The sequence below is a fragment of the Lepidothrix coronata genome, unplaced genomic scaffold (genome assembly GCF_001604755.1).
Source record: "Lepidothrix coronata isolate B3197 unplaced genomic scaffold, Lepidothrix_coronata-1.0 Scaffold75, whole genome shotgun sequence".
Taxonomy (NCBI): Eukaryota; Metazoa; Chordata; class Aves; order Passeriformes; family Pipridae; genus Lepidothrix; species Lepidothrix coronata.
The window spans coordinates 644,666-661,254 of record NW_016690255.1 but is presented as its reverse complement, the minus strand read 5'-3'; the positions used below and the strand labels follow the sequence as shown (position 1 = coordinate 661,254).

The following is a 16,589-nucleotide window of genomic DNA, read 5'->3' as shown; positions in this document are numbered from 1 at the left end:
TGGTAGCAATGACAAGATGGATCAGGAAGGAAAAAAGCCTTTAATTGAAACTTCATTTAAGGAAGACAGTGAGACTGAAAATAATTTTATTTTTTTTTTAGATAGGGTTTATGTCTCCTTATAGGACCGGGCTGTCACTTTTTATATAAAAACTGAAGTTCTGTAATTTTTCCTGTTAGCAGTGTACATTCCTTTCATTGCATCTCTTTGGGTAATTTCTTTCTTTTTTAGATAACATGCCATAAACTTTTGTTTGCAACAACACTGATTTCTCCTTCACTTCTTTGTTCACATGTGCACCCAGTATGTGTTTGTTGGTGTATCCAGGCCCTTGAGATCAAAGATGTTTTTTTCTTAATTCCATTGAGCACCTATGTAGTTCCTGTATCTCTCATGCTTGATTTGTGGCCAGAAATGGTCAAAGTTAATCTCAATGCTGGCTAGGATTGGAATATTCTTTGCCAGAGAACATCTTCTGCTGTGTCACAGATATCATCTTTATGACTGTACTGATTTGTCTGATCTATATTCCCTTGGTTTTTCCAGACTGATTACAGTCTTCATACCAAATCCATGCAACATCCATACTGGACTGCAGGAAGAGTGTGGGTTGGTTTTTTTTGTGTGTGTGTGCAAAACGTCCTTCTAAATTCAGTGGGTTTTTTTATTGTCTTTGTTGCTTCAATAACAATTATATCTCAGATGAGTACTCTATTAATCCCTTCAGTCCTGGCTTTGGACTTCTGAAGTGAGTCCTGCTAGACATCAGAGGCAAACCTAAGAAACATCAGATTGTTTGCTTGGCAGCTTTAGTGATTAGTAATTCTCCTGCTGAGTCTGTGGCTGAAGTGATGAGAGGTGTTACCATTCACTTATGGGACAAGTGGAGTAATACCACTGTTACCAGACGGAATTCTCATTTGGATAGACTTTCGTGCGGCTCTTAATATCATCTGCATACTCTATGTTCAGTGCCATAATTTGAGAGAGTTTTGCAGATCTGTAATTCTTGAATAGTGCATAACAGTCTGTCTGGTTTGCATATCATGGTTTTCTCTGAGGGACTGTTACTTCAGTTGGCCTCCTCCTCCTTCAGTGGTAGGAGGAGGAAGTTACTGCAACACTCAACTTTTGGGAAGTGTTGGGGATGGCTGTGATGGGAGTATCTGAAGAGACTGTAATGCCAGTTGAAAATGAAAGCTCTAAGCTTTTACTTATGCTCAGCTGCTGCTGCTGTCTTTTAACAATGAAAAATCAAACATTAATCAAACGTGCTAGTCAAGTGTTAGGTTGGTCTGATGACAGAGTATTCAGTGGTTCTTAGTCCATGAGGTAGCAATGGCCAGGTTCAAGGAACCTTCTTTGTGCTTCAAATGTGTTTATAGGTATACAAGTATCAGATGCGTTTTTTCTGGACTGGAACCCATCTGGTCCAAATGATAACCTTCTTTTTTCCTTTGGCTGGAACCAGTCAGTTCTGATTTGACCAGCCTGTTGTTACAGGCTCATGCATGTGGATGGTACTACTGATGGTTACAGATTACATCCTGCTGTCACAGTTTTACTATTTTTATGCAGCTACTTTGGCGAAAAGATATTCTGAAGTATTTTGCTTTCTACCTGAAGTCAAACAGTCTTGCAGAATGCAGGGATGTAAGGCAAAAAGGATATGTTTTACAGCTGAGTTTAAGTCTCAGGAATAAACAAATCAACCAGCACTTGCTTTTCTATGTCAAGCAAAGACCTAGGGCAAGATTCTCACTACTCTCACAGATCAAGCAGACTGCAGAGAGTTCGCTCCAGCCACCATCTATCACCAGCAGCATTTTCAAATTGTGGGGAAATTGTCAATAATAATTGTGTATGTCTTCTGATTGTGTATGACTTCTGAGCAGTTCAGTCATGAGACAGTGACCAATTTATTCATCTCATTCCTTTCTTGGTACCTCTCAACTTTGCAAAAGACCACAGGCACTGTAGCTGCTGAATTGACTGAGTTATATATGTGGCACTTCTACTGCAGGCCCTATATATTTTCTAGCCCAGAATCAACTATCTTTGGACTTGTTTTGATTTCCTTTTAAAGACAGTCGAGTATATTCTTTTGATGATGAGGATTTCATTGTCAAGATAGCTCTGCATAAACCTGGTATTTCAGTCCGCAGTGCAATTTTTGAGCCGTCAGGAAGAAGCTACAACAGTGACTTTTCATTCAGGAAGAACAAAATATTAAATATATTTGCTTGACTCTATCAATTCTACTTCTAAGTAGAAAGTCATTGAAACATCCTTACTTTGAGATAATCTTACAGGCTGTTTCTTGCACATTCAACAGGCACGGACTTTGCTCCTTAGAATCACTGGGAAACTCTGTAAAAACTGTCTGCAGAAAGTCCGATTTTTCTAAACTTGTCTCAGGGCACCTAGACATGTGGTTCACCTGACTCTCCCAAAAGATTAAATCTATTTGAAGAACTCCCTTCAGATATTAGCCTGTTCATCTGGCTGTTGCTTTCCAGATGCAAGATGATGATACATGGAACCGATGCTTACTGCATCAAATTCTGTATCTGAAGTCCTGATCCTGCTAGGGAATGGGCTGGATCACAAGTAGGGGGACAGGCCAATGTTTGAAGAAAGGGGAAGGAATGGAAAAGGGAGGGACCAGAGTTATGGGAATGTTGGATATACAAATCATGAGAAAAGACATAAGCAATGTCTTGGTGGCAAGGTTGGTAAGCACTATTTTGGATCACAGTGCTTACATCTGTAAACTTCATTTGTGTTTAAAGCATTCCTGCAGCCTCATTTAGCATAGCAAGTATGATTTCTGGTGATGTCCCGTTTTTGGATGTTGGTGGTAATCTCTCTTAAATGCAAGGCTCTCCCAACACTGAGCCCAAGGTTGCATTTCAGAATTTAGACAAAGAGGTTCTGCATTGTGGTTGATTGTGGCACTAGAGAAAACACATTGTGATTCTGTCTTTTTCTTTCTTTTTTTTTAATACTTTGTGCAGCTGTTAGATTACCAAACACCTGTTAGAGGTGACAGTTACAGATGCTTGATAACCAATGAAAATTAATAGAACATGTGATTCTTTTAGCTTAGAAGTGATTTGGTAAAATGTATTTAGAAATGTAATTACATACTGCTGCTGTCTACCATTATGACTTAACATTCATTAACTTCTCTGAATATTGAAACAAACATTTCTTGTAGCAGTACTAATTTTCTCATATATTTGTAAGGTGATTTCCTGAGCGTGAACACCTGACTTTAAAGTTTTTGCCACTGTTTAGCTACTTTAAGTCTGCTCATTAAGCAAACAAAAGTAGAGTGCCGTTTGTTTACTTACAGTTATCGCTTTTTATTGTATGTCCAGATCAAAAAGTTACCAGTTTTGCTCTTGGGTTTCCACTCACCTTTGTGTTAATAACAGTTATCACTGCCTGGACTTGACTTATTCATGCAGCTGCCATTGAAGTGTACATTTTGTATTTAAAATAAAACCTCACAACACAAAACCCCCAAACCGATAAAGTTCAGAAGGGAACTATAGCTAATTTACAGAAAACCTTATTTATTTATTTATTTATTACAGAATAAGTAACTTCAGGTGAGTCACGCAATAATGAATGTGAGTTCCCTCATGGAGGAGGAAATAATATGAATATTGCCAGTATATTACTTTTTTGCCGCAGTCCTTGCAATTACAGACTGAATTTCTGTGTTCCGTGGTTTACATTGTAACATACCTCTCTTAAAAGTGGGATGGTGAGAGGACTCAACAACTTTGGTTGGCAAGTTCAGCTGAAGTGGAAAAGTAGAAGGTGTTTTCTGTTTTATTTAGTTTACTCTTTCTTTGTATCCAAGTCTCTTTTACCAGAATATGTAAGAGGAGATAATTGTGCCTATTGCTACTACTTTACAGCTATGTGGCTAATAATTCTTTCCCATCTTGAGGGGCACAGATTGGTGGCAGAGAGCAACAAGAATACATTGAGGGATGTTTCTCTCTTCCAGTTGATAGATGCAGGAATATGCAGGAACAACACAGTGGATTGATTGATAGTGTGCAACTCATCCATAATGATCTGTCTGATATAGCAGTAAATTATTCTTGAGATTGATGCAGGTCATTGAACAATCCTGTTGTCTGTCATTCTGTTCAAAGCAAGGCAGGAACAGTAGCTGCTGTGATACTTAAGTCTGCCTTGGGTGCAAGCTGTGTACAGGTGTTCCATTAATACAAGTTGTTGCCTTTTTATTTTTTTTTTCCCATGGGGCAGCTTGGTTTCATTGCTAGCTTGTTACAGGTAACAGTAAAAAAGAGGTGCGTTATTTTTAGAAGAAAAGGCTGTAATCAGTTGCACTGATGATTTCATAAAAATCAATTGAAAATGTTGAGATTTGAACTTCAGCAGCAAAACTCTTACATGGAAAAGTTTAAAAGTTAATAAATAATTAAGAAACATACCATGCATGGAAAATTGTAAAAAACCCCCAACAAACAAAAGCAACTCCCTAAAAAACCCGAAATCCAACCTTCAAACTTCAGGCAGAAAGGCTAATAAATCTCAGAAATTCCAAACTTATGTTAATCTTTAGATTCCATGAATTACCATGGTATCTTCCTACAGCACTCTGTTTTTGTCTTGTTAAGGTTGGCAAAGTTGACTTCATTTAACTCTTTTGATTTCTCTTTTTAAGAGAAAAAGGTTGAATTTTCCAGTCTGCCAAGTTGCTCGCTCTTGAATATGAGGATGTACGCGTTTTCCTTTCCAGTTTAATTACCAGTGTTAGTGAGGGGGGAGCATAAAATAGCCATATCCTTCTTTAACACATGGGGTCAGCAGGGAGTACAAGTCCGTGTGTCACAGCACTCTCAGCATCGCATATTCGGTGATTACACACGACTTGATAACTTTTTAAAATGTTACTGATTTTTTCTTTTTTTTTTTTTTTTGTAACTTAAGAAGAATAACCATAACTGTTATTTGGAAGTAATAAGACCTGCTTCATTTGGCTGGTAAATGAATGAGGACAAAACCTCATCTTTCCTATGCAGGGTTCTAGGCTTGACATCCTGTCACAGAGGGCATGAAATTTTTCAGATATTTGGATGTTTTCCACACTAGACTTCGCCCTGCCAGATATTTACTTGAACCTGACATCTTGTCACAAAGGGCATGAAGCCTTTCAGACTACTGGATATCTTCCACACCAGACTCTGCCCTGCCAGATACTTTCTTTTAAATTGAGTCCCTTGGACGCAGTCATGCAAGAGAGTTATCAATGCCCCAGTCTGGACCCTTCAGCATCAGCAAACATCCACAAATGATGGACTTGAAGAAATTCTCAGGAATTCGGCCTTTTGGTGCATGTGGAGGAAAGATTACTTGTTACAGAAAACCACTGCTTTATGGAAAGTTTTGGACTTTCCTCTACCCTCTTGTTGCTGAAGTTAACCTGCTGAATACAAAATCCTGATGGAGGGATGAGATTTGGATAGCAACTTTTGATATAGTTTGGAGAATTTAAAAACTTGAAGTTTTTTAAGTTTGCATAGGCTATTTATATACTATTTGACTAAGTGCTGATTTGAACATGTGAGGTTCTAGTTTTATGGGTAGTACATGTGCTACTTAAGTGCATGCAAAATTCTGTAATTACATATGTAAGTTTTATTGAACATTCTGAAATACATATAAGTCATGGTATTCCTTGAGAAAATGCACCATTTCTTTCTCTTACTAGTTACAATCCCTGTTGGTATGAGCCCATGTGAACCACACATTCAACTACAAACAATTAGGGTTTGCAGTGTTTTTCAAGGCACAGTAAAGAACAAGAATACTTTGTTAAGGTAGTAAGTGTCCCTGTTGTTATTTACTTGCCTGAACATACCCCAGTCCCCCTTCTTGGCATGATCTGTGAAGTTTGCCTTGATTTTCTGGTTTCTTGCCTTAAGTGGAGATGCAAGGACAGAAATTCAAGCACAGATCACATAAAACAAAACTGGATGCAGACAGAATAATGTATTATTTCATCATATTCTGTGATGGTGTATAAAAGTTTGAGATCCTTTTTCTTATTATTCCTTGAAGCTATCAGATCTCCTGGGTGATTTATCCAAAATGGTAAACATTTTATCCTTTCTGTGTTCTGGAGACCTATGCTAAAACCAAGCAATAAATGCTAATTATTTTAAAATAATAGCATTCTATTCTGCTTCTCGTGGGTTTGTTTGTGGGTTTGAATTTTTTTTTAAAGGCTCTCCAGCAGCTTTTTAAAACATCCTGTATACTTAGGTCATGCAGTAGCTTACCTGTATTCTCATAATTAAATTCATGTATAAAGAGGTTTTGGACAGTTTAAAGGATACGTAAAGGATATTGAGAATATGAATAAAGGGTAGATATTCATTGTTATTCTCCTGGACTTTTCTGCTGTCATTGAACATTGTTGTCTGTAAGATAAATTCTCCAAGAGCAGTTGCAGAGAGCAATGTATCCACTGAGAAGTGATTTAAAATTGCGCATCAACTGCTGGATACCTTGTTTGTAGAGTTCCACAAAAATAAATTCTCATGCTGGTCCTCCTCAGCAGTTACGTGCAGTTACAAGATGACTGGTCTGTTGACATGGCTTCAAGTGACTCTCTGTAGAGGTAAGATGTTGCTCCTTCCTTGGAACGAGACCAAGGCTGAGCACTTGGTAAACACCCAGGAAATAACAGATTTCATGATTTTATGGCCCAGAATGCTTGTTTTGGTTTGTGTGTGTGTGTGTTTTTTTTTTAACTAGGCTTTTCGCTAACACAGTGATGTACTTATTAAAAAGGAAAGAGTAATTATGTATTCAAAACATAATAAAACTTAGAATCTTTTGCCCTCTCATAGCAAGATACTTCACAGAGCACAGTTCTCTCCCTGCAGAGAAAACGAGAGAAGAGACAATACATGACAGATTATTCATATTCCTTGGATACTGTGATGATAAACATTGTACATGCAGAAGAATTTGTATTACACTAGAATAAAAAGTGGAAGCAAAGATTTTCCAATATATTTCTTTATTCCCAGAATTAGAAGTCCCTTTGTTTCTTTTGTACTTTAAAATGTTCTTTTATAACTGAAGACAAGTCTGTAGAGGCTTCTAAATCAGTTACAGGCATTCTGAGTGTGAGTCCAAGTACTGTTTGAAGATTGCCATGGAATATGAGTGGTCACGTTCCTACAAAGCCACAACTCTTGTAAACTGAAAACAGAGTATTGTGCAAACTTATTTTGGAAAAGGTGCTCATGTATTTATGATTTAAAGTTATTTTTATTTACAGTTTGTGTGCAAAAAAATTGCCCATAGGGAATGCAGATGCTATTCTAAAGCTCTGTGTAATTTTTCGACTCGTCTTTAATTTATCCTGAAGTTTGAACATAAAGTGTATAAGACTGAGGATTGTTGCTGGTTTGGAGCCAGAGGAGATGAAAATCACTAAAAAAGTTAACCCAATGTAATGCTACTGCAAGCAAACAAAATCCTACCTACTCATCTTTTTCCACTTTAAGAGAAGGCTTCTAGGAGCAAGCTTGCTAAAACATGGAGGGAATTCCCAGTGACCATGACTTGGATGGATAGGCTAGACATTTCTGCTTTTTGAGACCTGGCCCTCAGGAGAGCAGCTGGGCTTCTTGTCTTCATGTGAGTTGAGGATGAATTTGTTCAGACAGATCAGAGTTTGTAAAACTCGTCCCAGGCCTCTAGTCTGGGCCTGGTTTGCATGTACTGGAAACAGTAGAGTATGGCAATTACAGGCTTTTCCTACTCCCTTTTAATGCGTTTCTGAAATGTGTTAGTTTTTAGCATTTGAATATTTCTATTTTCACTGGAATTAAAAACAAGAAATGACAAATTCAGTGAAGCCTGAATAAGTACTTACTGTAGCTAATGGAAAGATTCCTTATGATTTGAAGGTGTAGTAGTGCAACATATCCTGAAAGCATTCACTCCTTGAGTCCTTACATGTGCCAGTCAAACTTCCCTTGAGATTAATTTCAAAGGCCAAGGCTAAGTCATGTCTATCAATTCAATTCTAGCAGTAGTTTAGGAATAACTGATTTACCTCAGCAGAGGTAAATATCATAGATAAACCCATTATTTTTTTACTAGTAAAACAGTAATTGCTTGGGAACCCAGAGTTACTGAATGTACTGAAAACATTTTTGTGTTTGTTTTGTAAAGCCAGCAAACACTTCTACCACCGCTCTGAAAATCACCTACAGGATTTAGTAAACAAAACCAAATAGTTCCCACTTGTCTCTTTTTGTTGTTTTTGTTTGTTTGTTTGTTTTTTTGTTGTTGTTTCTCCTTTTTTTGTTGTTGTTGTTGGGGTTTAATAAGTTGTCTGAAAACTCAGCATCCAGCCAAGGTTGTTTAGGCTTTGCCTCTTGTTTCAGTAAGGGCTGTCTCTGTTGGTAATACTTTTTTCATCTTGTTCTCAGTTTCTTATGAAAATAACAAGTTTGCTTTTATTTTTAAGGCCTGATTCTGTAAGGTGGGGAGCTGCTCCTGAGCTATACTGAGCACTCCAGACTTGCACAGAGGCATTCTGCCTCCTCAAGTCTGAAGTCTTCAAGCCTTAGATGTTACTAGGTGCTGAGACACTGAGTCAGGGTTCATTTTATCTGTGCTATGTAACAGCAGCAAAGTGGATACTAGAACCTAGATACAACAGAGAGGGAGCAGCTAATGCAAGATTAATTGCTCCATGTTATTAACAAAGCCTTTGTGTTTGATTTTACAGAAAGGTATGTCTGTCTGTACCCCCTGCAGTTGTGCGGTATATGAAATGTTCAGCCTTTGTTTGGAAGCTTCAAGTACACAGGCTCAGAAAACAAAACCCACTTCCCTAAAAATACTGTGTAGTTGGTTGGGATCTTTATATTCCACGTAAATAGCAAAGCATCCCTTTACAACTCTGATTACACGTTGCCTTTTCACAGTAATATTGTTGAGTTTATTTTTCTTTTAGAGAAGGAATGTGGAAGTTTGTAACAGGAAACAGAAGTATTACTTAGTGAAGATATGTTTGGTACCTTTCACAGCTATGTGGAAAAGAAATGGCAGTTTATTTTGTATGCCTTATGCTGTTATTAGAACACAATTTTTATATTGTTGCAATTATTTTCCCTATGTACAGTAATTCTGATGACACTTACATAGTAATGATGGTAACAGTGAAATAGATTATTCACAGTGGTAAAGGTTATGATGCCATACTTATAAATTGTGTAGGGAAAAGTATTTAAGATAGTTTTTTAATGTCTTTTTGTATGTATTTAAATAAGACAGTATTATATTCCTACACCTTAAGGGATGCACAAGAGAGATTCTTGTAATAATGTGCAAGTGCCTAAAGTAGATCAGACACAGAGAAGCTACATTAACATAATTGTAAAGGAAAAGTACTGTGTCTTGGCTTTTGTCGCTCTTATACCCCATAGTGCTAGTGTTTTACAGTCTTTCCATTGTCCATCACTGCAAACACGTCCAGATGAATTCAGCATTTAATGTTAAAAATCTTATAACATGCCAGTTTGATTTGTAGCCCTTCATATCATGGAATGCTAATTAAAATCATATTTTTGCATATGTCATGCCTTTCATGTACATATGCAAATGGAGTCTATTGCCTTTCAGCTATTAGTAATTAACTTTATGAAGGACAGCTGTAATACATAATTAACAAAAATGTTTGCAAGCCCTTTTCACACTGAAAGTTGTAGCAGTAAAATTTTTGCTTATAGAGAGAACCATTTTAGTTTGAAGCTTCAGTCTGATATCTAAATTGTTTGAAGCAGTCACATGACATAATTAAATTGATGTTATGGTCTTATCAGCAGAAGAATGGTGTTTGATAGGCTCCTATCTGTTTCATTATGAATGTTGCTAAAATGAAAGTAAATTATCTATGTTTGGTAGAAATATAATGCCAGGTAGTAATATTTTGTTGCTGCTGTTGGTGCTTTTAAGAACGTCTTGTCAGTTTAAACAATATTCCTGCTCATGGTGTGTTCATGAACATGTGCTTCACCTTTTTTATCCTTTTTTTTCCTGCAAGGCTGTAAAATAACTAAGGCTATTAATTTGTTTCTATGTATACCTCTTTAAATAATTAATACAATGAAGTTTGACCCGCATAAACAGTGATTAAAGCATCTGATCTTGTTGTATTTTCATGTTACTCATTAAAAACAATGGAACTACTTTGTATGAAGCAGGATTTCAGGATGGGCCCATTAGGCTTAAATAAAGGTGTAAATAAAACTGTATTAGTTTATTACATAAGAAAAATACTATTTACGTAAAATATACTATATTATCAGTAAAATGTGTAAGATGTTCTAACTAAAAAAGTAAACTTCCTGGGTTTTCTGTTTGTTTGGCAGGGTGGCATTTGTGATGAAGAAGCATTTAAATACTCATTTACTGGGCAAGCATGGAGTTGGCACACCCAAAGAAAGGTAAACTACTTTAAAATTCTTCTTCATTTTATCCTATAGAGCATGTGCAGTCCTTTTCTGGAATATTTAGCTTGCCCACAGTGAAGTCATCTGGATTTTTAACCTCGCCTCGAAGGGACAGCCAACATACTTACGTGCTCTGATGGCATGGTACTTATGACACGTCTGTAGAAAGAAATTCTGTGTAAAAGGTGTAGGGTTTGCACCTTTTGGGGTTTTATTTTGAGAGGTGATATTATTTTCTCAAAAATTCCATAGTTTTAAATGTCCCTCTGAGTACAAAATCAAATATTTTTTTAATTTTTTATTTTAAATTTTCTTGCTGGCCTTGATACTCATAGGTTTATAAAATGACTTTCTAAGATTCATGTTATGACTGAGATCAAAGTCACAGAGGATTCGAAAAGAAAATTTTCTCAACGTTCTTGGGCAGGAAGGGAGATTTGGTGTTTTGACTATTTTTAAAAGGAATTAATTTATTTTTTCAGTCTGCGTACAGTAACTTATTTTCGAACTTTGTTTGCAAGGAGGTTATTTTTTCTGTGATTTAAAATATAACTGTGTTTTACAAACTAAATGGCATTGTGTTTGCAGATAAGCAGATTTTGCTTTAGATTTATTGGGCACATTGTGTCATAACTATTGCTATTTCATTGAATTTTTGGGGCAACTAGAAAATTGATGTGTTTTGGATAGCCAAAAGATCACATATTCTCTTTCAGTCTGGGTAGATGGAGGGGTTCATTGCTGGATGCTTAATGCTGTTTCAAGTATTGCTGCCTTGTAACTCATTCTTCTGGTGTAGGCTTTCATAAATAAAGAGTATTTTCTTGTTTTGATATGAAGGAAGAGGAAAATAAATGACAGCTAGGAGCTATAGAAGACTGCAAAGCTCCTTCTGGGTCATGTTCATTTCTTGTTAAAGAAATGGTAATCAATTAGACCCTTTCCTCACAAGTTCATGACACTTAAATCACTGAGGGACCTAAGAGTAGTTTTAAATTAACGCACCGTATACACCTTAGTTTGACTAAGCACTGTTTTAAGTGGTGCTTATATTTTTAATGAGATTTCCTCTGTGAAGGGCTTAACCAGAATTTCCCTAACATGTGATTATTTAAAGAGTTTTGAGATATTGTATTTAATCTAAAATACAAAATGATGCATTGAACAACAATTACAGTTTCATCAAAGCAGATATCATATTAAAATTTATATTGGTTGTCTGTTGTCATAGCACAACAATTACAAAAAATGTTTTGCTCTGGTGGGTTTTTTTTTGTAACTGGAAGCATTCAGTACTGATATTTTCTTTTACAATGGGGTACTTACTGTATAGTCATCATAAATACAACATAGAGGTAACTTGCGTTACCCTAGTGATGAATATGTGCACAATAAAGGATACATACAATAGATTTCCAAATATAGCATCTTAGCCTGAGAGGCCTATTTTTAGTGATCATCATCTTGAAATGAATTCCTAAACAAGCAGAATGCTATGAACTAAATCAGTTGTTGCTGGCTTTTGTTTGTGTGATTGTTCTGAAAACCTTCTGGTTGTTTCCGTTTTCCCCATTTCTTCCCATATTCCTTCAAGGCTTTCTGCCTGGCCCACCAGCATGGTGTGAGGAGGAGGAGGAGGTGGGGAGGTCCCTCCCCTGCCACCCCTTTGCGAGGTGGCAGGTTCGTAGCCCTCGCACTCCTGGCTGCCCAAGGAGCAGAGGAGCCCCATTAAGGCCTACAACCTCCCTCTCCTGTCTGCCAGCGCCGACTGTGGCAGCTTTGCCCCAGGCCAGCATAAAGAAGTGATATTTGAGTGACTTCATACCCTCTTCTTTTGCAATTTCTTTGTCCATCTTTCGAGTATTTCTTATCCACAATACCTTTTTAGGTGGCACTTCAGCTTAATGTAGAGCAGCATCAAACAGTAGTGGCAGAGCTACAACAACTATATAAATTTCTAGTCGCAGTCCCTCGCTGGTGATGGGGGATGTTTAAGCCACGTGATCTAATGCAGTAAATACCAAACCACAGTTGCTTTCCTTTCCTATTATGAGAGAGTTTGATGCCTTTTAATGGCTTTAGGAACCAAAGAAATCCTTCTTCAGCGTGTTAAACAATCACTTTGGGTATAAAGATATTATAAATTAAGTTACGTAGTTTTCTTACCTATGTAAAACATTAATGCCTTGATTATAATTTTGCAAGCTTGCTATTTTTTAATTTCTCTAGGACAATATAATCAGTTTATTCTTTATGTTTTGAATTTGATTCTGCCCTCTGATACAGTGCATATTATGGCAAATACTAATAGAAGCTAGCTAAATAGGCTGTGACAATTAAATTAATAATGCATTTTATTTGCAAGTGTTTAGTCTTCATGGTTTGACTGATATATGCAAAGATGGTAATTTATTAAAAGTAAATTCATGTAATTGTACTACAGAATTTGATGGACCAAAAAAAGTTGTCAGCATGACTATCATCAAAAACAGAAAATTGAAAAGAAGTTCAAAAGGGTGCTTGAAAAAAATAGGTATAACCCATACACCCTGAAAAATTGAAGCCCTTCGAACAAACTTCTCAGAATGGAATTTCTGATGGCAAGCATTGAGAGATAGTTCTGAGAGGAAGAGAAAAATTACATTTACAATTTAGTCAGCGGTACTTAACTAGTGCACCTTGCTCTCACTAGCTTTCCATAAGCATTGCTTTTTTATCGCAAAAGGGAGGGGTTATGGAGGCTGTAGAAATGTTTGCATGTGCAGATATAGAAAACAAGTACAATTCATGGTAAGATTGCTACTAATACATATTTTGTTTCAAGTTTCTGGATTTTTTTTATTAAGACAAAATTGACTTAAGGGAAAAATACTGTGTAGTTGAAAATCACATAAGTTCTTTTAAAAATAGCCTTCTAGTAAAATATCTGCACATTTCAGACACAAAAACCCTTACTGCCTAGTCCATTGTGATCATTACCATTTAATAGCTAACTCAAAAGTGGAATGTTTTAACAGAAAAAAATTCCTCTAAGGTATATTTTCCTGTTATTGGAACTGTGATACTGATTTATTGTCAACTTGAATGTGTCTCAAAACTGGCATGTTATCTGCTAAGTCCAAGGCCAGTACATATTTGGTACTTCAGTGTCAGTAATCTTCATGGGACCTATAACTATATCTTATTGGCAGGATAAATCTTTGGCTACACCTTTATTGTGTCTAGGAGACATTCTGGTTGAGGACAAGGTGAATGCATCAGTAATGTTAATGGTGCCAAGTTCTAATTTCTGTTACATCGTTATATTACTTTGATGTAAATTGTGGCAAAACACACAACAAACGGATGTTTCACTATTAAGTATAAGATGTATAAATACGCATGAAAATAAGAGCAAGAAAATAAAAATAAATTCACTAAGTCGTTCATCAGTGAGACTGAATTCTGACAGTGTTAAGTACAACTCTGGATTTAGAAATTTTTAATAAGAAAAATACATTTAACTATTCTTAAGGGATTTTTTTAGGGACACCATTAGTTATGTACAGTATGCATTTTATAGTATATGATACTTTCTTAACTAGATCTGTCATGCTATCTGATACATGCTTAAACTGGTTTTTTTTACATAAGAAAAGGCCATAGAAGAGCCATTGTAATTGTTTAATTACCTCATCTTCTGTATTCATTTAAGTTATGAGTTACCTCTGAAATAACTTTGCATATGAGTAATCTCGTTGAGTCAAATAGGATCATTCATATATATAAAGTTACTTTAAGAACAAACACTTGCTGAATTGGAATATCTGTTGCAAAACAACTTCTGTAATGGTCATTAAAAATGTTTGATTTTGTAAGGTTGTTCTGGCATTTTCTTGGGCTTTAAAAAGGGGATCAGTGCCAGTAAGATCATAATTTTCAAATTATCTCGATTGATTGAAAAAGCTGTGTAGTGATTTCATCTTGAGAGCAAGAGCTGTAAGTAAATACCTATTTCTATATAGTAGCAGGCTAAATATATTTGAGATGCTTTTTCAAATAATGTTGGAATATAGCATACTTCTAAAATTTGTGTATTTTTAAAATAACTCCTTTGAAGTAAAAGAGATACTTCCTAGGTACCTATTGTTTAATGTGCTTGCATAAGCCCATCTACTAGCGTATAAATATCACCAAATATACAAGACTGTATGGTATGTTGGCAAAAGGGATTGTTGAGGTCTGAAAAAAAAGTAGCCAGGAAAAATGAATGGAGATTTGCTGTTCTGTATATTATTTAGAAAACTGTCTTGTAATCAATTGCTGTGTCCTAATATCTCCATTTTGAATGTAAAACTAGAAGTAAATCAACTCAACCGGTGCAATCCTCTTTTATTTAATCGAACTGCTAATCCTTCTTTTGAAGCATCTTTCTTTCCTTGAGTAGAGAAATTTGTGATAGTAACTATTTGATATGCCTTTTTTGGATTACGCTACCCCGAACCTGCAAAGTAAAAGGATCAAGTTGATAATTACAGCAGATTTTGGGTAAACAAGTGGCAAAAGTCAAAAAGTGATGTGCCATACATATATACATATGTGCAATCATTTTGTAATAGCTTGCTCATGTTCTGAAGGAATGGGTTCCGTAAGTGGCTGTCTCACAGAAAGGTTTCCAGTTAGAGGCATTGGCAGTACATACGGTTACACTGGAGGAGAGGCTACCTGAAATACCAGAGGGGTAGTGTGCCGAGTCTTTCTTTCAAGCTTTGTCATCACCTTTTGCTACTTCTTGCAAATAAGTTTGGGTTTTTCAACTGAAGCCTAAAGTTACTAGGTTAACTGGATAGGAATGAAAAATTTTACTTAATTGATTATTTCCTGCATTTGGCTTAAAAAGACTTACATACTCATTCTTTGGAAAAGCCCTAAGGAAAGAAATGTAGCTTTTTCTTGAACTATTTGCTAATTGGAAGTTTAAAATGAGAGGAGTGGTGTGGAAAGGACTTAATGTTTTAGCATTGGTTGGGAGCTAAGGTTTTACCCAAGATGTATGTTAAGCATTCAGTGCTTTGGAACCTTACTTGACCTTTGAAAGCAGTATTTTTTTCTGGTGTTCAGCTCTTGTCTGGTGCTACACTGTTTCAGAGTGTAAGTGTAGGTACAGGCTCCACAGTCACTTGTTGCCGGAGTGCTTTTCTCTGTCTGTGACTGTCCCAAGGAACATAAGGAAGCCAGGGAGGTTACTTTGGGCTTCCTCAGGTACTAGAAGATGTGCTGAAAATTCACAGCTTTTCTCATGACATGTTGTCTGTAGAACACATATGTGTTTACTTTGCTACGAAAAAATAAAAAGTAGGCAGCCATTTATACTGTTGAAGATGGTTTTCACAAAGACAGGTGATTAATTCAGCATCTTTTTAGAAAGAAAAATAACAACTGAAGGCCTGCAAAAGAATGAAATTATTTTACTACTCATTATTTGTTCTTCCTATAATCCTGGCAATATTAGAGTTTGATTCAGAAGGAAGGGCAATCTGAAGTAAGTTTATTTTAGGAGTTAGGTATGTGAGATGTTTTGGAAATTTCTGTAGTCAGCAACAGTCTTCCTGTTGGGAAGGCTTAGGTGCAATGGATAGAAGACAGAGGAAGTGCCTAATGGGATTCACACTGCCCACAGTGAGCACCTCTGGCTAATTTTGAGCATCATAACAAGCTATAAATGATGATCTCACATTCATAAACAACCAAGTACTGTCTAGAGCATAGGTTATTAGTTTCGTTAGCAAGTGTGTGCTAACATTGAGAATCTGTGGAAGACAGTATGGGTAGTTGCTGAAAGCCGCAGGTTTTTTTCCAACAGTTTGTTTCCAAGGAAAACACAGTTCTTTGTTGCATGTCATCAGCCAAAAAGTGGTAAGCTGCAAACTGATCCCTTCTCTATTGTAGTCAGCTGAAAGTAAGTATATCTCTAGATCACTTTCTACCTGTGCAAGACTGGAAGCAAGTGACCTGTTCAGGCAGTTACACAAAGTATGTTACACTACTTTGAATATGTACCAGGTTGTACTTTTTGACATT

General features: G+C 36.3%; 1 protein-coding gene across 2 annotated transcripts in view; it reads left to right on the top strand.

The window, feature by feature from the left end:
• The window catches only part of ZNF407 (zinc finger protein 407), a 333,641-nt gene that overhangs the window by 120,254 nt on the left and 196,798 nt on the right, over nt 1-16,589 (top strand). For both annotated transcript variants that reach the window (XM_017819557.1, XM_017819558.1), the window contains exon 4: nt 10,449-10,523. In XM_017819557.1, coding sequence (XP_017675046.1) covers nt 10,449-10,523 — 75 coding nt within the window. The remainder of the gene's footprint in view (nt 1-10,448; nt 10,524-16,589) is intronic.